This window comes from Parasteatoda tepidariorum, chromosome 3, assembly GCF_982258835.1.
Source record: "Parasteatoda tepidariorum strain Cologne lab strain chromosome 3, Ptep-v5.0, whole genome shotgun sequence".
Taxonomy (NCBI): domain Eukaryota; kingdom Metazoa; phylum Arthropoda; class Arachnida; order Araneae; family Theridiidae; genus Parasteatoda; species Parasteatoda tepidariorum.
This window is the reverse complement of record NC_141757.1, coordinates 27,754,861-27,779,139: the sequence shown is the minus strand read 5'-3', so window position 1 is coordinate 27,779,139 and position 24,279 is coordinate 27,754,861. Positions and strand designations below refer to the sequence as shown.

General features: G+C 28.7%; 1 protein-coding gene across 1 annotated transcript in view; it reads right to left on the bottom strand.

The window, feature by feature from the left end:
* CAH1 (carbonic anhydrase 1) overlaps positions 1-14,458 on the bottom strand; it is a 66,061-nt gene extending 51,603 nt beyond the window's left edge. Inside the window, exon 1 of the mRNA XM_016060300.5 lies at positions 13,726-14,458. Coding sequence (XP_015915786.3) covers positions 13,726-13,951 — 226 coding nt within the window. The 5' untranslated portion in view covers positions 13,952-14,458. The remainder of the gene's footprint in view (positions 1-13,725) is intronic.
* Positions 14,459-24,279: the final 9,821 nt, after the last annotated feature.

The window sequence follows — 24,279 nt, the reverse complement described above, 5'->3', positions numbered from 1 at the left end:
TAAAAAAAAGTAAATAAACAAAAATAAATGATTATTTACACTTTTTTTTATTAATTTTTAATAAATGTAGGATGTTAAAAATATGATAATGTTGATAAGAATAAATGTTGGCATTTATCCTTTTAACAAAAGCATTGTCTACGTTTGTTTTTTTAAACATAATCATAGTTGAGAACCAGCGTAAATGCATATATCAGAGAAAATCGTTTGTTTTAAATTCAAATAGTTTGCAACAACCAATACGCCATAACTTCACACTTTTTTCATTCGAATAGTGATTTATCGGATGGAACAAAGAACGTTTGTATTGAAATCAAGGCCACTTTAGCACATTCGAAACTGTATTTGCATAAGGAAAAAAAAATAAATAAAAAAACAGACATGAATTTGTCAATTTATTTCATTTGTAAACTAATTTTTTATTTTATTTCCTTCCCCGCACAAAGAGCTGTTTGAAAATAACCACATGATGCTTAACGTCCCATATATTGAGCAACATTCGGCAGTTTTATTACTTATAATTAATTTTTTTCTGTTTGTATGCTTTATGCAAAGCGATTATTTAAATTAAAAAAAAAATAATGGAATTTACTCTCGCTGTTCGGAGTTTTTAATAGCAATAATTTTTTTTTACAGAAAAAAAAAGCGATTTAAGTTATCTTTTGAACAATTTAATGGCCTAGAAGCAGAATTTGCAGAGTCCATTTGCAGCAATCTTCAAAAATAATATTTCTAATAACAATAGATTGAACAAATTATGAAAAGAACAAGTATTTATTAAATATTACATTAGTATTTCCTATCACGTTTTTCAAATCAAAATATAATAATTTTTTAATGAAGAAATATGTTTCCCAAATAACCATTTTCAACAGCAGTTTTCATCTCCAAGTAAACCATAATTCGACCTATTTTATACATTTTCAGCTTATGTATATATGTTACGGCCAAAGTCCGAAGACGGCCAATTCGCGATCTGGCCGGCCAGATCGCGAAGTGGCCACGATGTTCCAACCAATGTCCGATATTTTCTTGATTTCATTTGAGACAAAGTAAAAAATTAAATTTTAATTTAAAAACTTGACTATTTTTTATATTTTTAAATTAGAAGATTTATATTTTTAAATTAAAAAAGAAAACAAAAGGGGCAATATTAGCAACTAAACTTTTTAATAAAACAATTAAATAGACAATTTAATAATGATTATTAAATTAATGATTATTTAATAGACAATTTAAAAACTTCTATTTTTTATATTTTTAAATTCGAAGATTTATAAGAATTATTTATATAATTATAGAAGGCCGCCAAAGTAAAATATTCACTGATCGTTTCAATTATTTCGCACTTTGGCCGGAACACCGTGGCCACTTCGCAATCTGGCCGGCCAATTCCCGAAATCAAGAAAATTTCGGACTTCCAAGAGGTCCGGCCAGATCGCGAATTGGCCGGACTTCGGGCTTTGGCCGTAACATATATACCAAAAACAAATTCATAACAAGACTAAATATAGAACAAGGACTTCAAATTTAATTGTCAGAAATAAAACCTAATTTATGTCTATTAATAATAAGACAATGAAAAATTTTCATCCTTCTTATTAAATATTATAAAAATGTTTTTTTTTATAGGTTATAACGTTCATAATAAATTTTAATTATAAAATCGGGGTTCCACTGAAGATGGTTGATTATTTAGGTTTCCGTAGCTGAAAAAAGATGGGAATTGCTGTTATAGACTTCTTTATAACAGGCATAATTGTTCTAAATACACTAAGAAGGATTCACTGATGTAGTGCATTTTAAAAATCTCGAAACCCGACAGTCGAAAGAAAAATCAAAAATGACAGCCGAGTGCGAAGAATGGCGAATAGAATCATGAGTATCACGCATTTTCTGAATTATTATTCTATTGTCCGCAATTTCCAGACGAGGAAATGAACAATAAGTGACAGAATTTATATCGTGTGTACATGATTTCGCAATTTTCCGAGAGGAATAAAAAAAAATCACTTCAACAAGTGATTCGAATGGTTGAAATGTCGTAAAAGAAACATCCAGTTATACATATATCCAGCTAGGAAAAGAAACTTGAAGGGAAAGGGGAGGACAGGCGAATTGAAGTTAAATCTAGTTATTATTAAGACAAGCAAACTTGGAAGAAAAAAAAAAGGCTTAAGACATTTTATCAGTAAAAACTAGACTATAAAAAGGAGAAAAAAACATAAGTCGAACAAAAGAATACATATGTTAAAAGAACCTAATAAAAATAGTAACCTTCTGAAGAAAAAAAAAATTATTATTTCATAATCAAGGGCAATAAGTTTTAAGTTTTAACTGAAGCGTATAATGCTTAGTTATTTGAAAAAACAATTGGTTAATGTATTTGAAGATTATACAATTGATTCTCCTGTACTGAACAGAACTGGGTAGTACTGAATAGCAAGACTGGGCGATGTTAAGATTTTGGCATCGCGATGCATTGTCCCGCTAACATCGCGATATTTTGATGTATCGCGATGTTTCGATACATTAATGCTTTACATTTAATACTGCGTAAATTCGCAATCAATACGTTGCATTAAAAAAAAACGTTGCATTTTTTATAATTATTTCTCAATATTTAAACTAATCTGCATTATCTGCAAAATAGCGGTTAAAAAACACAAACGGGTGGATTGATTGTAAAAAAATCAACAGGATTTGCGCACACAAAAGAAAACCCTTCCGTAACTAAGAGATTTAACAACACTTCGATTCTCAAACACATTCGGATTCATCATGTCAGCAAAACGATGTGTCACGATGTAAAAAAGATGGGGAAAGATAACAATCATCGCCACAGCTATCACTGCACACTTACGGAGGAAAATGCTCTTCGCTCGAGCTTGCAGACATCGATGCTAACGATACATCGGGAATTATCGTATACATCTCAGTAAATCACGATTTCCGATGCTTCGAAAAATTGCCAATCCAAACATCGGATCGGTGATGATTGCGCAGAATCGATATTTTCGATGCATCGATTTATCGCCCAGTCTTACCGAATAGAACTACTGAGTAGAACGTCTATGGATAGTTTCCCAGCGAACTATTCATTGCGAACGATAGATGCAGGAAAATAACGAATGTGGGTTAACTTAAAATAACAAATAATGACATGAAAATGAATAAAAAGTGATAAAGAAGAAATGAATTTGAAAATAAATACATTTAAAATTAATATAAAAATTCTAGTTAAAAAAAAAATAATACACTTAATGCAAATATTTTAACGATGCAAAAGAAAGAAAAATAAAATATATTTATTTATTTAATACATTTGAAAATTGCGGTTTGAACACAATTGTTTCTTCTTATGGCAAATGATAATTTTTCGACATTTATAACTGATGGCTGTTCATTTCCAGTACGTTCGTATGGATGCAGAAAGCTCTTTGTTGTTTCAAAGCAGGGTTGCCAGACGTAGTATTTTTAATACTACGGTAGTATTTTTTCACCAAAAAAAAAAGGGGTGTGGTATTTTTCGTAGTATTTTTTTAAAATGTGGTATTTTTAGTTTTTTTTTATTTATTTTATTTTCATTTCCTAAAACAAGGAAAAGTGCCACTCTAGTTTTGAAGTAAAAAACATTTTTGAAATAATCCAACAGTTTATTCTCTATTAGTCACTGTATCTAGTGATGATTGTGAAAAATAAAAGTTCGTTTTTACTAGTAGACTATAATATAAATTATTTCTTATGCACTTTGATTAAGTAGATTTTACGTTTCTTTTCTATATAGGATGTGAAACAAAATATGAGATTTTATATTTTCATTTAGGTTCAATTTTATACAACTTTGAAATAAATCATTTATGATGCACAAGAGACATTATTATGATACACACAACTCTTTGTTTATTCTTCAAAAGACAAAGTTGCTGATAAAAATATTAGTTACTACTACACGTATATCTGAAGTACAATTGCACAAAAGGATAATTGTTTTAAGATAATTGTTAAAGGATAATTGTTTCTCAATTATAATATTATTTTATCCTCAACTAAAATAAATTTAAATATAATTCTAAAAAACTTTAGCCAGACGATATAAATAATGTTAATAATAATCGTCTGTCTCAGTTTTCATCTGCATAAGCTTTCAAAAAAGTCCTGTAGATAGCGCTTAAGACATGTAGTATTTTGAAGTATTTTTTCGGATGAAGTCGTATTATTTTTTATTTTCAGAGTCTGGCAACCCGGCTCCGAGGCCTTCCGTTAATGTTTTCACTGGTTTGGGTCAAGTTCTCATTTCTCCAACTGCATCACATTGCACTTACTTCAGCTTCTGTAACCATTTCTTGAACCGACAACAGTACAAGTTTCAACATTTTCATCAACTGATGCATAACAGGGATCTGTCAAGGGCAAATTTACTACCGTTTAACAGTACCTTCACAAATTCAACGGTAAAAGACGGTGGTTTCACAAAATACTTTAAAAACAGCAAGTTCTAAGATTAAAATTTTGTTTTTGTGTCCCCATAAAAAACTATAAATCCCAGAGTTTCTTAAAATGAAACAACAAGGCTCTCTCTCTATACAGGAAGTCAAAATTCGAATATCATTTTAAACATTCGAACATTATCTTTAACATTATTGTAAATTTATTCCAGCAGACCTTTTATTTTTTTTATAAAATTTTTTTTCTCTTTGAAACTTTTTTCTGTATGACCTAGTGTACAAGGTTCTCATAATGGAAATAACTTTAAGTTCTAGTACTGTTAAATGCTGAAATTTAAATATGGACAATGGATTTTTAAATTTGGATGCAATTTTAAGCCACACATTTTACAATAGCCAAATTATTCCTTAATATATGGGGGAAAATATATAGAAATTTGCCGGTCATGAATGATTTTTATTTGTAGAGACAATTTTTGAAGATAATTAATTTTTTTACCATATTTTGGTGTCGATTTTTTAATGTAACTATTAATTTTCACAAATTATGTCTAAATTTTCGCAAAATAGGTAGCTCTCAAAAAAACCTAGACATACCCTTGAATCATCTTGAGGCGTTTTTCCCAAACCTGTAACAAATCCCCATTTTCTTCTTCACTATTAGCATCAGATGTTACTGTTTTTCCTCTTTTTAATATTAACTAAAATTAAAGAGAGAATCGTGGTGGTTCAGGAGATATAACCTTCCTTCCAATGAGGTGACCTGGGTTCGAAACGCAGCTATTGTTGTTCGATACTTATTCCGCATCCGGTATGCACCGACCACGGTGCTGACGTAAAATATCCTCAGTGGCAGACGGATCATGGGTTAGAGTCCTATTGCAGTCAAGGTAATCGTGGGAGGTTTTGGTGGTTTTCTGGTTTCTTTAGTGGTTTTGGTAACGCAAATGCGGGTTAGTTCCATCAAAAAGTCCTCCACGAAGGCAAATTTCCCCCAATACTTGATCCAGGAGTTCCCTTGTCTCCTGGATAGGATTAAAAATTACAAGGCTCCGGAGTTGAACATTAGTAGTCTTAAACCCAAAAATTGGGTCGGCTGTTAAACGATGATTATAAAATAAGATTTAAAAAAAATTATTTATAAAGGGGAAAAAGAATTTGTCATGAAGAGTTTCCCCTTGAGGTATAGCGTCCGTTTAAGTTTTCAGAGTCCATTTAAATATGCTTTCACCATTAATTTAAAAATAAACATTTCAACATGCAATGGAAATGCTTTTTGAGTTCTAAGAAAGTTTATTTCGCCTGCTCGTCGCAAAATGAAAAAAAATTGTCTAACGAGAGCTGCCAGCGAATAAAAAATTTATTTGACAAGGAACTTTGGAAGAAAACGCAGTATTATGCATTCTATTATTATTTTGAATGTTGTTACAAGCATCTCCTTACCGAAAAAAAAGGAGCATTTAAGTTAAAGTACGATTGCCTTCCAGAATAGCTCAGATAACTTTATAAAGAGTTATCACTTTGACACAACTACATGTCAAAAGCCACTGCTTTAAAGAAAAAAAAATTGATAAATAAAGCACAACAAAATGGAGATAATAACTGACCTATGGATCTAATTTGGATCAGGAACTTTGGAAGAGAACGCAGAATTATGCATTCTATTATTATTTTGAATGTTGTTACAAGCATCTCCTTACCGAAAAAAAGGAGCATTTAAGTTAAAGTACGATTGCCTTCGAGAATAGCTCAGATAAGTTTATAAAGAGTTATCACTTTGACACAACTACATGTCAAAAGCCACTGCTTTAAAAAAATTGATAAATCAAGCACAACGAAATGGAGATAATAACGGACCTATGGATCTAATTTGGATCAGGAACTTCGGAAGAGAAAGCAGAATTATGCATTCTATTATTATTTTGAATGTTGTTACAAGCACCTCCTTACCGAAAAAAAAGGAGCATTTAAGTTAAAGTACGATTGCCTTCCAGAATAGCTCAGAAAAGTTTATAAAGAGTTATCACTTTGACACAACTACATGTCAAAAGCCACTGCTTTAAAAAAAAAAAAAATTTGATAAATCAAGCACAACAAAATGGAGATAATAACGGACCTATGGATCTAGCCCCCCCCCCCCGTAGGAAGCTTGTTTGATTTTAAGTTTATCGTTTGCTTAGCATTAATTATTTTTTTGTTTGATTTTTTAATTTTTTTTAATCATTTGGTTATTTGATTTGTTTCAGCTATAGTATAAAATGAATATTTCCAGCATGCACGATTGTCCTTTTTTGACGTCATCACAGCGCTTTTCTTGGAGTTTGTTTCCGCCCAACTGGCTGCTGCGCCCTCTAGTAACACCAAAAAAGCTACGTTCAGTTGATACTGAATGTAGATTTAATACCCCATACAGGGTCTTACAAACGAACGCACACTCGTGAAACATTGATGTTATTTCAAAAGAAAAGAACGTTTTTTCGATGTACTTAATTTCTTAGAGGAAATTAAAGGGCATTAAATAATTAAAATTGCAAGTATTTGAAAATTTCACATTTCTTAAATTAAAAACTCAAAAAAAAAAATTTTTTTTTTTTTTTTTTTTGGAATAACAAACTGGCTTATGTAAACCTGAATAAATATTCCCTCATATTTAATGTAAGTCAATTTCCTATTCAAAACCATTTTGAACATAGGTTTAAATAAAGTTCTCCAGCATAGTTGGTCTCTTTGAAGTAATGAAGTAGTTACTACAATTCCAAAGTAGTTTGTAGTCACTACATTTAAAAAAAAAAGTAATTGTAGTTAACTACATTTGTAATTAAAGTAGTTGTAGTAAACTGCAAAAATTATGTAGTTTTTCCGACCACTGGTCAATATAAGTACATATTTTATTTAACACTGAAATAAATTTAAGAGCAAGAAAAATGGCAGAGAACTTAAGATTGCGTAAAATAAATCGTAATTCAGTTTACAAAATGTACTTCTGTCTTCATTAACACACAACATCCTTAAAGACTCAACATCTACGCCTTTTAAAGAACTAAAAAAAAAAAGACGAGAGATTACAGATAACTTCTAAAATTCAATTAAAAATAATAAATGACAACGAAAAACTCATCAAACAAACTAGTAGTTAAATCTTTTAACCGTTGGGTGGCGCTGAAACTGTTTTGGGCGAAAGTGTTTCTATTTAAAGTGCTTTGAGGAAGAAGAAAAAAAAAAAAAGACTCACATTTTTATATGTTCTAGAATTTTAGTAGAAACTCTTTATATATTTCTCTTTGGTTTTTCCCTTAAGGATTTCAAGTGTTAATGAAAAACACATTTTGTCTTAACACTTAAAGTAAATATTGATTTGAAAATTTTAATTTCTCTACTTTTTTTCTTTTTCTTTATTTCTTTGAAGAATAAATTACATATATAAAATTAATAACAAGCCACTTAAAGTTTAAAGACAGATAAGCATTATTGTATATCATTGTTTCATAAAAGTTTTTCTATAAATTATCCACGTGGATTGTTTTTTTTTTCTTCTATTTTTTGTAAAAATTATCAAATAACAGAATGAATTTAACAAGGTTAAATAAAAAAAAATATGATAGAAACATTATTTACAAATAATAGAATTTAAATCTATAAAAGACTTGAAAACTTCCTGCTTCCACACATGATTGAATCGTATGAATTATAAATTCACACAATTCAACCATTTTTACTGAAAAGAAGAAAAATTTAGCTGAAAAACTGAATAGTAAATTATAGATTGTTAACCTTTTCAAAGCAACAGAATCAATTAAACGTTTCCTTACCTGGTTGCTCTATACATAAACTAACAATAAATACATTCCGTTAAAATATTGTTAATCGACAGTGCAAAACATACAAATTAGTATTACAATTTTTTGCAATATCTGTCAAATGCATGTATATTATTTCTGAATTTATCAATATTTTCGTAAATCAACCAAAACGTGTTCGACAGTCACAATAACATCGCAGTTAATAATTATCGTTTTATGACACATTCGCGATATTATCTGTTTAATACCGCGACGATAACGCGACGTTATCGTTTTCTGTAATTATAAGTTATCAATAGTGATCATAGTACTTCCTTATCATTTCATTTGTGGTAGTGACATTTTATAGCATTTGATATCTCTGTGAATATAAAATACAATAACCTGCATAAACTAGTATATGTCTATGTTCCCACATTCTACAAGAAATTAGTTTCATAGTTTCAAACTGAAATTATTATTTTAAATTTTTTTTTGTAAATTCTCTTTCAATTTCAGTCAAGGCTCAGTGGATACAGCTTTCCTTTCAATATGGCGATCTGGTTAGAATCGCAACGATTGTTGGTCAATACGAGTTCCACACCTGGCTCTTACCAACCACATTGCTAACATAACAGTAGCAGACGGTTCATGGGTTAGAGTCCCCTTGCAGCCAGGCTAACAATGGGAGGGCGTCCCAGTTTTCCTCTCTAGGTAACGCAAATAATGGTTAGCTCTATCAAAAAAAAAAAAAAAAAAAAAAAAAACCCTCCACGAAAGCAAATTTCTCCCAATACTTGGTACAGGAATTCCCTTGTTTTCAGGATTGGGTTCAAAATTACAGGGATATGGAGTTGAACATTGGTTGTCGTAAACCCAAAATTGGGTCTGCTGTTCATCGCTGGCTATGAAATGAAATAAAATGACCCTACAAACTGGAAGCTATGTTATTATTGTTCGTCGCGGTGCCCCATTGAAGGGCTGCATATCTTTCATAGAAATTTCATTATTCTCTATGAAATACAATAAAAGAGAAATACAATTTATGGGTGGCAACACACATATTGTAAGAAATTTCCATGTAATTTTTTTAAATAATATAGTGGAAATTTTGAACTTTTAAAAAAAAAAAGAAAAAGAAGAATCTCAATTTTTTTAAAGAAAAAAAACATATATATATATAATATGTGAATCAAAACAGAGCTGTACATTCTAATTATTTTGTCAGTTATAACAAATGATAACTGTTAATGCATTAAAGTAATTCTTATAAAACTTTAAAATTATAAATTAGATGTGAATATTTGTAATTCTCTAAATTGAATGAGTCTATCAAATAAGGCACACAAAACTAACAGGAAATAGGCTAATTTGTTTATTCTCGCTAATAGATAGGTGTGTATGTGCAAAAATACTCATGCAAGACACTGTATCACCTGAATGTGGAAAAACATTCTTTGTGAAGAGCTCAAACAATTAATTTTGAAAGAAAAAAACTTAAGTAAATACATAGAACCTTTTTTTTAAAAGTAAACCAAAGAATCACACCTTTTATTTATTTATTTTAATGTAATTTAATTAATTTTTTTAACTGAGCAGTAAAAGGAAGAAACATAGTTTAATATACTAACTTAATATTTGAAAGGTCCCAATAAAATCAATCAATTAAATGATTTATTAAAACATTTTAAGCTCTTCAAATAAAACAAATATTAAAATATATAATAAATACTAAAAAAAAATATTTAATAAACTAAGTGTGCATATATTATTATAGTACTAAACAAATTTTTGTTTGTACATGTATTATAATGCATTTGTGCAGCTCATTTGAGTACAATTATTTTTTATTATTAGTATTATTTAAAACTTACATATGTGGTGAAATACATTTTTTTCATGTGTAATTTTTAATTCATAAAACAAAACAATTAGAGTACAGAACCCATCTATTTTTGGTAAATTAAAGAACACAGAATTTATCTATTATTTGACAGAAGATTACAAAAAAAATTCTTAGTAGACTTTATTATTTCTGTGTTGTATGGTTATTTTAAATTATAAAAATTGAATATTTTATTTTTATAGCAGTACTTCTTATGAGATCTTTTCTTCTTTTTTTTAAATAAAAGTTACATTTTAGATGTTTGTACAGCTTTTTCTCTTCAAAAGGCAAGCAAAAACATTTAAAATTACAAAATTAATACCTCCTTTCCTGATAACAGTTTTCTCAACGACTTAACACTCAATTTCGATTGTAGGTGGCAGCACCTTATGTGCATCGCTAAAGTTTTCAGTTTACAAAGAAATTTTTTTTAATGACTTAATTAACGACGTTTCAATTTTAATTTTATTCAGAACAAAATACCAAAAGAAAAGAAAAAAAAAATGCATTATATTTCTCATTTCAAATAAAATAAATGTATTTTATTAACTAGTAATTAGTTTAGTATTAATAGTACAATAATATTTATTTAAAAACAAATTACAATGCATTTACACCAAAAGTAAAGCCAACTACTTTTTATTTTTACAAGACATCAAATTTCATTTTTTACAAATACATAAAATTTTAAATTTAATTTAAAATAATTTTGCTAGCCATGTTTGTAAAAAAATAAATAAAAAATGGTAAAAAAGAAAATTAATACACATTGGTTTAATATACCTCAACTTTATAAAACACTAACAATTTGCAAACACTATTATATATAGATTAAATCTATGAGATTATTTTTCTTGGTAATGTGTTTTAATTTTTAATGGTTTTAATATATATTTTATCAAACAATATTATCAGTAAGTTTATCAAAACTAAAATTGTGCAATGCATTTCAGAAATTCTTTTAGTATCAAATTTTATAAGGATGATTTGAAACCGTTCTAAAAGTGACAAATTGTGCTGTAACACACTAATATCAAATAAAATATTATACTCATAATTTAAATTTTAATTCAAAAAACTTTCGGAATAGATGGGGTGATAAATACTTCAATAATTATTTCAAAAAGATCCAAAACAACCGATCCTAAAATTTATAAGGCATAAGCACTATTTAATATTCATAAAAAGTATTGCACTATGCACTTTTGTATTTCAAACTTTAAATTGGTTCACAGAAAGCAATAATCTGTTTATAGCTTTCTTTAATAACCAGATTAATTTTGTTAGATTAGTTTTCTTGATACTTCAATAATTATTTCAAAAATATCCAAAACAATCGGTCCTAATGTTTATAAATCATAAGCATTATTTAATATTTATAAAAAGTATTGCAGTATGTACATTTGTATTTTAAACTTTAAATTGTTTCACAGAAAGCAATAATCTGTTTATCGATTTCTTTAATAACCAGATTTATTTTGTTAGATTAGTTTTTTTGACGCTTCAATAATTATTTCAAATATATCTGAATTGCCCGATCATTAAAAAATTATAAATCATAAGCACTATTTAATATTCATAAAAAGTATTGCAGCATGTACTTTTGTATTTTAAACCTTAAATTGTTTCATAGAAAGCAATAATCTGTTTATCGATTTCTTTAATAACCAGATTAATTTTGTTAGTTATTGTTCATGGAAAAGAAAGTTTCTAATGCGAAAGAGCAAATTTTCCAAAACACAATTTACTTAATCTTTAATTTAAAAGGTACATAAGCTGCAATTTAATTTTGTTTGTTTTCTTTTTGTCCAATTGCACAGCAAATAATAATTTTTTAAATTAAATTCAAATCAACTTATGTTCAAATAAAGTAAAAAAATATAAATACTAGTTTATACTTATTAAAAACTTAATACTTATTAGAAACTTGCACTTAATACTTATTAAAAACCTGTTAACTTATAAGAAAACAACAAGAAACACCTCATAAACAATGTATAAGTTTCTTACATGCAAGTGCGAATTTTCAAAAGTTTTATTTTCGTAATTCTATGAATTCAAAATTAAAATTTAGAGTCTAGCAGCATAGCATGTAGATAACATAACTAAAACAGCTTATCCAAACAAAGATAGGGTATAACTTGTGCTACTCACAGATATAGCCAACCAATCTAAATAAAGCACAGTCCATTTCTGCTGCTATATTCATTTTGTGTCATTATTTATATTTCATTTTATGTTGTTTAGCTTAATTCACGATTAAAACAGTTTGAAAAATTACTCATCAAGAACTTTGTTAAAACATTTAGAAAGCAAACACGAAAACTTTTGCAAACAATTTACAAAAATTTCTTACACAGAAGTGTTAATTTTCGAACAATATTTATTTTATCTTTTATTTTCAATAGTACTTAAGTTTTAATTTAAAATCTAAATCTTTTATTCTTAACAAGAAAAATGAAACAAAATATTTTAAGATATTGAATATTTAATTAATCTAATATTTAAATTTATTAAGTTATAATTAATGAGTGGAGCTGTTTAATCTCTTGTTAATTAAAATTGTATCAAATTTCAAATTAAACTTTTTTAAAATTATGCTGCACTTTTTCATGAAGTGAAACTATAATCATATATATCATCAAATTATTATATATTATCAAAGTAATTATTATCAAATTATTTTTACTAAACAATATAATAAGGAATATTATGAACCATGAATATGCACAGGGATCATCAAATTATAGTTGACCTTGGGCTATATATATAGACCAGTGATTCTCAACCACTGTGCCGCGGCACTTTTGTGTGCCGCCAAATTCTTAAAAATGTGCCGCCAAATATTAGAAATGATGCAATAAAAATTATAATGCTTTTTTTTTATTATGAGTAAAGTTTAAAATAAAGAAAAGTGTATATATACTTTTTATAATTTCCCCCCGCTTTAACAGCGTGATAGCATCTTCGTCAGCGATTGTATTGTCTCTGACAATCTTAAAATAAGATGGAAGTGTTTAACACACAATTTTAAAAAATGTTGTAAGAGCTGATCATTTAAGTAAGCTATGCAATTAGTAAGCAAACTAACAAAGGATAACTAAAAAAACAAATATATAAAAAACAAATTAACAAAGGATAATTAACAAAAATTAAGGTAACAATTAATAATTAGCAAAAAACTGGTTAACAAGAAATGAAAAAAAAAACAGTTAATAATTATAGAAAACAAGCTAACAATTTATAACTAGCAAAAAAATAACTGTTACTAACTAATAAAAAATTGGTCGAAAGAAATAATTAATCCCTTAATAAATGTGATTTTGCAGTGCATATTATTTTATTCCACATTCAAAATTATTATCACAAACTACTTAACACAGTGTAAAATAGGTAATTAAACAACTTTTAATCTAATTTTTTCATTGTGTGCCGTCAAATTTTGAAATCGTTAAAAGTGTGCCGCAACGAAAAAAAGGTTGAGAATCACTGATATAGACAAAAACAATGACTGTGAAGATAAGAATTTAACAAACAATAAAACAACAAAATAAAAGGGATAATTGTTAATAAAGATAGAAAAACTTAGGTAAAATATGAATATGCAAAATACCTCTAATTCCATAACCCCATTCTGTAGTAGGTGGTAAATCAGAAGGCCAAAGGCAACATGGTATGGAAGACAATGTTCGAATTTTGGAAAAAGGTGATATAGGTGTACAAATATATGGAAAACATGCATTAAATGAAGAAGGATAAGTGCGAGATGATAAAATTAAGGATTTCAAGGTAAATTTGGTTAAATTTCGAGCCACATTGCCAAATTTGATGAATTGCATTTTTGTTTAGCTCATTAATGGAATAGGGAAGAATTGAAATGATAATTCTATGCACTAATAATGACTTACATTACATATTCCCCAATCAGAAGTTCCATTTCATACAACTTATCGATTTCAAACGTAATTTTTTTTCGAAAGCTTTTAACTTTCATTCTGAAGAAAGATGTAAATATAAACAAAACACAACCACGAGGATTTTATCTTTGGCGATAGTCCAAGATGATTGTGGCGCCAAGGGAATGCCAAATTACGGAAAATCCCTGTATGTGCGAAATTTCCCTATGAAAATCTCTTTGAAGTAGAAAACAATTTTATTCTTTTCGCACTCATGGCGCATTGTGATTTTTATATTTTCATCCAAATTCGTAAAGTGTTCTACTCTAAAAGTATTTTATGGTTTCTTTTTATTTATTTTAAATCAAAAATTTTAGAATTGTGTTTATTATTATTTGGCGATGTTTAGGAAGAGATTAAACAACTCTTTCCTTTGGACCTTGGACGCATGAATTATCGATGATTCAGTAGATAAAAGAACAGGATCAAGAAGTCAACGAGAAGGAAACAGGCGTTTGTTCTTTAAAAAAATATAACATTTTTCCTTCATCTGTCGTGTTAGAATGATGTAACATCACTTAAGTGTCAGACATTATTTGTGTTTTAAGTGCGTCAACGTACTTCATGACCTAGAAATTATATAGTGGAATTTTATAAATTATGCCGTTACTTCCTTCTTATTTATTTCAATTGATATTAATATCGGGAAGTTTACGTTGCTTCCTCGGCTGGGGGGGAGGGCATGCCTTCCCAATAATTTTTTTAAACTTCAGAATATTTTTAAAGTTATTACTTTTTTAAAACCCAAAACCCGCAACAGTTATCTTTTAATTTAAAAGCCTAAATAAATCAAAAACTTTATATAGTTTAAATGTAATTGAGCGAAAATATTTTATAAATATCACTTTTATGTAAAAGCTATCTTAAAAACCAGTAAAAGATTTCTTTTTTTTAAAAATTTTATTTTGAAGTTGTTACAATTTGAGTTCAATGAAACAAATTTTAAGAACAATCAAACGATTTTCCAATGAGACAAAATTTAAGTAATATTTCTTTATTTTTTTTAGTTTGTAATTGGATACTAGCACTTCAAGAAGAAGATCTTCCATACCATCACATGCGATCCATAACGTCATAGCCAGCTAAACTATATCAGCTAAATGGCGTAAAGTTCTCCACATAATTTAGAATGTTAATTAACGTTTTAAGTTAATTAAATACATAACCGTATCAAACCACAAATTTGTTGCAATCTAATTCCTTCTCGCTTGCTATTATATATTTCGCCTTGATATATTTAAAAATACAATGTTAGTAAGCACTCCTTTTTGCGGGTATAATCGTATGAGCTGATGAAAGAGATTATATCTTTTAATTATTTTATTTCCTGCTTTTTACAATATATATACACACCCTTGTGCAAATTAATTGAAGCAAACTTTTTTTTTCGTGTTTTCTAAAGAAGATGTTTTGGGGTTGTTACGGTTACAATGGGGTTGGACCTTTGCAGCCTATTGACGGTATGATGCGTTCTGAGCAGTACATTATTATTATGGGTAAAAAAGTTGTTCCAGAGTTAAAGAAACGATACCCTGATGGAACAGGGATTTCTCAACAGGATTTAGCTCCTTGCCATGCGTCCAAAATTGTCAAGAAATTCATGTCTGAAAATCAAATTGAGACATTGGAATGGCCAGGGAACTCTCCGGATATCAACCCAATTGAGAATCTCCGGGCCATATGCAAGAATCGCCTATTAAATATGGACTGTACAACTATGGCGAAGCTAATCACAGCGTTAATTTATGTGTGGTACAAGGACACAAATATTATAAACGACTGTAAAAAATTAGTGGAATTCATGCCGAATCGTGTCCAAATGTTAATGAAATGTCGTAGAGATCATATTATGTACTAAAAATTTTTGAGCTTGTATACATTTAAATAAAATAGCATTTTCTCTTAGTTTTCTGAATTTATTGAGTTTGTTTCAATTAATTTGCACAAGGGTGTATATATAAGCAATTTTTTCAAAGTTCATGAGCACTTTATAAACAAAAAAAACAAAAATAGAGTCTTTAATATTATTCTGAATTTCTCTAAAAATCTCTGTGTAGCAACACCAATGGAAAAATTTAGAGATATTGATATGTTCAAAAGATGACCCCATTCAGACGACAGGGAATTTTCTTAATAACTATTTTTCTAAGAAATATTACCCATTAACTTCAGAAAATAATCTTTCAATTGGCATCTTGACTTTTTATGGCTCTTTGCGAAAGAACGATTTTTATGTCTTAAAATTAATAAGAGAAATCTATTTTAAGCTTACGATTTAATGTAGAAAGACTCGTGTGAGAAATTCTATATTGCACTCGCGCATTACGCACATATCCACTCTTTATTTTATTATGTGTAAAGATTCATCCAAAGAATATGAGTCTGAATTACCGTAAAGGAAACTTTAAATATAATTATTAGAAAAGCGAATCAACTATGCATCCAAGTTTAACTATTTCGTTTGTTTCCAATTTTATTACTTTGCCAGATGATTATTTTTGCTTAGCATTAACAATTATATATATATATATATATATATATATATATATATATATATATATATATATATATATATATATATATATATATATATATATATATATATATATATATATATATATATATATATATATATATATATATATGTATATATATAAGTTCAAAATGAAGAATAAAACAAAGAAAAATTATTGACATATGAAGAAAGGAAAAAAAAGGGGGGGGGGAATAAGTAAAAAATAACAAACAACAGTTTATATATATATATATATATATATATATATATATATATATATATATATATATATATATATATATATATATGAAAAAAAAATGAATGAAATTTTATTTAAAAAACCGGAAAAAAAAGTTATAATCTTTTCTTCAGCCCACACGATTATATCCGCAAAGCAGAGTGCTTTCTGATATTGTATCAATAAAGCCAAAGCAAAATATATTAATACAATAGTGTGAGGAGCACTCAAAATTTTTTTAAATAAAAATAACAATAAATAAAATAGATCACAAAAAGTAAAAATAAGTGAAAATAACATGTAAAAACAGAAAATAAAATGAAATAAAAAGAAAAAACATTAAAAAGGGGCTATAAAGCGAGTAGCAAAATCAGATCAACTTACATGGACGAAAAATTTTTCAAGAATGATTTAAAAATGTTTTCGCAGAAAGTGAATCTTATTGTTTTTCTTAACTTTCTTCGTGTTTTCTTGTATTTATGTATATATATATATATATATATATATATATATATATATATATATATATATATATATATATATATATATATATATATATATATATATATATATATATATATATATATATATATATATATATATATATATGTGTGTGTGTGTGAAAATAATTTAAAAATTATTTTTTTTAATATATATTTCATTTTATTTGTGTGTAATAAAAATTAAAACTTACTGAGGTAATGAGGTAAAACAAATAAATGACTGATGTAATTACTGTCACTTTGTCGATGCGTTGCTGTTGTGGTGATGTTGAAATTGGGCAACAAACTTCGGATAAGTAAGTACCAGCTTCAGAAATTATTGTAACAAAAATACTAAAAGCAATATTAGATTACTCTTAATTTTTAATATCATAATCCTTACATTCCAATTTTTACTTTAATGATTGCTGTGCAATTAGTTAAACATCATGTTCAATTTCAGATCATTTTGTATTGAAAAATTTATTGTTGTAACTCACGCAAGTCATTTATTATGTTAGATTTTGAGAAAAATACATGCATTTCTATCAATCAAATTTTTACTGTAATTAAACGTTTTCAAAGGGAAGTAAAATTCTAGAATTTAGTGAATGATGAGCTTTTATGACACATGCACACATTTTTTTGTGACCATAATAGATGTAACTAATAGCAACCTGTTATTGCTTAGTATAAATGCAAAGTAATTATAGTCATATTTTTTACTGAAGAATTCTCTCAAATATTTTGAAAGAAATGATAGTGACAAATTATATAACTAGTTATTTTTATTTAGATAATCTCATAAACGATTAGCAGAGAGTTTTTATACTTCATCGATTTTTGTGTATTTTGAATAAAATTTTCAATTCTAAACTCTTGTATTTTTGTATAGTTTCTTTTTATTGAAATACAATTAGTAGATTGATTTTCACGAAGAAAAATCGTGTTCACTACTTTTTTTTTTCATTAAACATTTGGAAGTTTATTTATATTTCGATAGTCTGCTTCCCAGCATTTCATAAAAGTATTATTTTCTACACTCATTTCTTATGGATTCAAAACGTCTGAGAAGGTAAAAAAAAATTATTATATGCTTATTCATTTATTTCCAGTACTAGATTTTAATAAGAATAACAATTTTTAATAAGAATAAGAAAAACTAAGAGGTTAAATGGGGATGAATATTGCAAGTATGTGAATCAAGTTAATTTTCGACATCTAAATGTGATTTAGACAATTTTGCTAATATTCAAATATAATAGCTACTCTGTTCCTTAAAATGATAGGAAAAGCATAAATATGGTCTTAAAGATTTTGTGTGTGATTATATTTTAATTCTCATCCTATCTACACTTTTCAATTAAAGAAAAGTGTTTTATCTGGGTACAAATTTATTATTTTTTTTTAAAGCCTAGATTAAATACTAACGTTGGGGGGAAATGTGTTATATGTTTGTCTATAAAAATAAATGTTTTTTGATAACGAAGTAAATTTTACAATACACTTCATTTTTTGATTGTAAGAAGATTTAATCCACCATAAAACCTTGGCTATTGGATGTTACTTCCTCAATAATAATAAAAAAAATATTTTAAATCCATAGCTTTAAAATTTATTAGTCAGTTTAGATTAATTCGATTGATGTCATATTTTTCCCGTCTCGAGAATTGTGGTTCTTTTTTTCCCACGTAGATAACAATAAAAAATGGCGAAAGAGTAACAAATATAAATCTTAAATCTTATATTAAAATTTAAATAAAAAAATTTATTGGGTTGTTCAGAAAGTAATTTCGCTTTTTTGGGGAAAAATGAAAGACAATTTTTGTAAAATGAATAAATATTTTATTAAATTACATATGGGCCATTGTGGTCCAAAACCTTTTGCCATCTTTCTGGTAGTAGCATGATTCCACGCTCATAAAATTTTTGTTTTTTCCTGGCAAAAAACTGATCCAGGTGATTTTTGACATCTTCATTTGAAGAAAAGGTTCAACAATTCAAAAATTTTTGCAGTGTCAGGAAGAACAAATAATAATCCGAAGGCGCCAGATCTGGAGAATATGGTGGGTGTGGCAGTGCATCCCATTCAAGCTGTAAAAGCTTTTGGCGAGTGACCAAACTTGTATGAGGTCTCTCCTTATCTAGGTGGAACAATATACTTTTTCTATTGATTAATTCTGACCTTTTCTGTTGAAGTGCATCATTCAGTTTGTCCAGCTGGCGACAGTGGACTTACGAATTAATTGTTAACCATTTTTCGTCCCCAGTAATGATGCGCTTCATAAAAGGATCATTTTCGAATAACAGCGAATCACAGAAGTCAACGCGACAACACAAATTTCTCTCCGTGAGAACATGGGGAACCCATATATCGAGCTTCGAGGTTAAACCCAGGCCTTTCAAGTGGTCATAAGAAGTTGAATTTGATAAATTTAACCTCTCACCGATCTCACTTGTTGTTATTAGCCGATTTGCATCAACTAATGCCTTTATCGTGTCTTTATCAGCTTCAACTGGCCTTCCAGAACGTGGTGCATCTTCGACATCAAAATTGCAGGATAGAAATTTTGCAAACCAGTTCCGGCTCTGGCGTACTGTCAACACATCTTCTCCATTCACATTGATTAATTTCTCTCTGGCATGAACAGCATTTTTCCTTTTCTATAGTAAAAAAGTAAAATATGACGAAAATGCTGCTTATTGATCTTCATATTTAAAAGGGAACCAACCAAAAACTATTGCGTAGGATTAATTGAACTTTTTCCCACACAAGCCTTGATATATCAGCTCTCAAAAAATATAATGATAATGTGGCTAAAGTGTGAAATTGGGTTCGAAAAAATACCATTTAATCCTCTGTCAGAAAAACGAAATTACTTTCCGAACAACCCGATAATAACGAGTGATAAAAGATACATCAACGAAAAAAATTCGTCCTTTTTTATTTCTTCTCATTGGGTCAAACAATTTGTATTGCTTTAATCATTTTAAGTATAGATAATTATTTTTGAAATTTCATTAATCGTATTTTTTACTTCGATTCACATATTAACGAAAGGGCTTTGATAAATTACAAAAATTAAATTTACAATAATTATATTACATTTTGGAAGAGAATTTTTTTGCTTTGCTTCTTTTTTTGTGGGAAAAATTGAAGTTCAAAAAAAAAAAATAAATAAATAAATTCGTTGCTATTTCAGGGTTTGTGTACGAAAAAAACAAGGTTGGAGCTACTTTTTTTTAAAAATTACATAACCTTTCTTGCCCACTATATAAAATTCCGATATTATCAATGATATTTATAGCTAAACCCTTAGGAAAATTTGCCATAGAGAAACCTATGGTAATCGATGTCAACCTATAGTTACCACAGAAATTTGTATGGCAAGATACCATACGCTTATGGTAACCATAGAGATCTGTATTACATTTATACGGCACAACGCAATAAGCCTATGGCAACCATAGAAATTTGCATGGCAGGATACCATAGGCCTATGGTAACCATACAGATCTGTATGGCATTTATATGGCAAGACATCATAAGCCTATGGTAACCATAGATATCTGCATAGTATTTATATGGCAAGGCAATTGCTTATGGAAATGTACCTCATACATATGCCAAATGTATTGGAACACACCTTACATTTATAGTAATCTTATGGTGAAATACCAAACAGTTATGAGAAAGTAACATAAACCCATCCCTTAGGAAAATTTGCCATAGGTTTGCCATAAAAAATGCCATAGGATATTCCTATGGGGTTTTGCCTATGGCAAAATTTTGCCATACACTTTTGCCATACATGTATGGCAAAATTTTGCCATACGTATATGGCAAAATTTTACCATTGGCAAAACCCCATAGAAATATCCTATGGCAAATTTCTGCCATACATGTATGGCAAAATTTTGCCATAGGCAAAACCCCATAGGAATATCCTATGGTATTTTTTTATATGGCAAAATTTTGCCATACGCATATGGCAAAAGTGTATGGCAAAATTTTGCCATAGGCAAAACCCCATAGGAATATCCTATGGCATTTTTTTATATGGCAAAATTTTGCCATACGTATATGGCAAAAGTGTATGGCAAAATTTTACCATAGGCAAAACCCCATAGGAATATCCTACGGCATTTTTTTATATGGTAAATTTTTGCCATTAAACTAAGATGTGCTACGAAATATTGAAAAATATGACGAAATATTTTTCCATAGGCTATGGTACACTTTTGCCATACAGCTATAGCAACATTTCTCGTTGATATTTTATCATACATCAAAAAATAGTTACTTACAAGAATCTTTCGCAATGGATATTAAAAATGCAAAACTTAATAATTGTAGAATAAATATATATCCAGAAAGCTTTTTTTTTTTTTTTTTTTAAAAAATTCTTTGATAAACTTCTCCTGTTTCACTTACAGAATCCTTTCTGAATGAAGTTCTCATTCAAATAAATTTTAAATGGTTAGTACTAACCATTAGAAAATGGGTCCGGCCGCCGGAGTGAGTGGGGAAAGTATTGGTTATGTTGATTAGGAACAAAATATATTGAGTACAGGCAACCAATATTTGTTAAAACTGTAAAAAACAAGAAAATAGAAAGTGAGTATGGAGGTCGGAGCGAGTGTAAAAAACGTTAATTTGATTGATTGGTATCATAATTAGTTAGATGAGCGTCAGATATTAGAGGAACCTAAAAGAAAGCAAATTTAAATAATGGTCCGATGGTCGGAGCGAGTATGAAATTTTTTTAAATTTTGATATGTGATACTAAGCTAAAAATTAAACAGACTACTAAAACAATAAAATACTATGAAAACTCAAAAGATAAAGAGTGGGGCCGGTGGTCGAAGCGAAATTAGTTTAAAATAGACCAAACTGGACAAAAGCCGAATATGTAACGGTGCTGCCAGTGGTGGCATGTGAACAAAATTTTATCGATAAAAAAGATGGTATTGGACTATGAAAAGCTAAGAATAGAAAACAGGCTAAATTAGTTGATCCCCTACTAGTGAGGGATATAAAACTCAGAAAATTTATGTTGAGTTGTGTTAAGCACAGTTGGAAAAGAGAACGCAATATCGAAACATTGGTAAGTACAAAACATGTTTAGGACATGATTAAAATTGGTAAAATTAATAATTGCTATTAAATTGTTAAAAGCATTTTTGGTAACAGCAGCAGATGATTTGGCCAGGGACTGTTCCGTTGATAATATCGAAGCAAAATAATTGTCAACCAGTAATCCAGCAAATCTAATTAAGTGATGACCCTAAGCTATGTATAAATATGAAACAGAACATTGTACAAATATATGTGGATAGTTAAGAAATATTAGTTGTAAGATAGTAAAACACAGAGACATGATAAAAACAATTTAATGGCAAGCAAAAATTAAACACAAAATAAAAATATAAAGCCCTAACGTATGTAAGATAATGTAAAAAAGCATTGCAAGAACCTAAGTGGAATTAAAATCAAAAACTAATGAGAATGTAAACACTGACTTTGATATTGATATATGACAGCAATAAAATTTAATTATCACCGAACAAGTTAAAAGAAATAAAAAAATTTAATTATTAAAGAAATGATGATCTGGCTTGATCATAAGCACTTAACCGCGTTTTTCCTCATGAAGATAGTTTACAAATTGCTATGGGGAATAGAACACCATTAATTATGGAAAAGTGTTGTGACTTTAAAAATTTATATAAAATTAGAGGGAGGGGATAAAATAAAAAGGAAGATGTCGTTTAATCAGAAACAGTTGGGAGAAAGAAATATAAAAATTTTAGATAAAAATATAAACAGCAAGATATTAATTAAAGTGTACTATGTCAGCGTCAACAAATAGCAAAATTTAACACAGCGAAAACCTATACCCAATCGCGACACATTTTAAAAAGATACAGATAATAAAAGTACCAGACAGCCGAAAATTAAAAACTTAATAAATTCAGATAGATAATCGCATAGGCGTTTACAATAAAGTGTTTTTGACCAAGAATGAGATCGAAAAAATATTAAAATAAGTCGCCAAAGTTAGCGAAAGATTCCACTTGTAGTGGATGACACGTTAATATGGCGGTCTGATACGCTAAGCCTAAAAAGAATAGAACATCGGATTTCAAACACTCAAAAAATGGAAAATTGGCCACCCAGTGGCCGGAAAAGACTCACCAGGAATCCTTTGTGGGACTACATGTTGAATTTAATTAACTTCGAGGTGAAATAATGGATATTTCTTTCTTTTAGAACATGTTTTTGAGGACTCCATAGAAGTTGTTGTTTCGTTGGTGGAGATCTAGATCAGCTTTTCTCTATGGTATACTGCCATACAAATCTTTAAGGTTACCATTGGCCTATGGTATACTGCCATACGAATTTCTGTGGTTGCCATAGGCCAATGGTGACGTGCCATACAAATCCTTATGGTTACCATTGGTCTATGGTATACTGCCATACAAATCTTTATGGTAGCCATAGGCTTTTGGGGTTTTGCCATACAAATCTCTATGGTAACCATAGGCGTATGGTATCTTGCCATATAAATTTCTATGGTAGCCATAGGCTTATGGGGTTGTGCCATACAAATCTCTATGGTAACCATAGGCGTATGGCATCTTACCATACAAATTTCTATGGTAGCCATAGGTTGCCATAGATTACCATAGGCTTCTCTATGGCAAATTTTCCTAAGGGATTGCAAACTAATGGAAACACACCATACAATACCGCACCACGTATGGTAAATATAAAGCGGCTTTGAAATCCTAGAAAAATACCTTCACAACTATCTACGACAAAACATTATAATGGGTCACATTTCTGTATCTAAGCCATATTGGTTTGGTTACACAAAACTATATAAAAAAGTATAAATTAAAAATAATAACTTTGAAAAGTCAAAAGGCTATTTTTCAAAAGCACAATATTTTTATAGAATCAGTCTAGCAT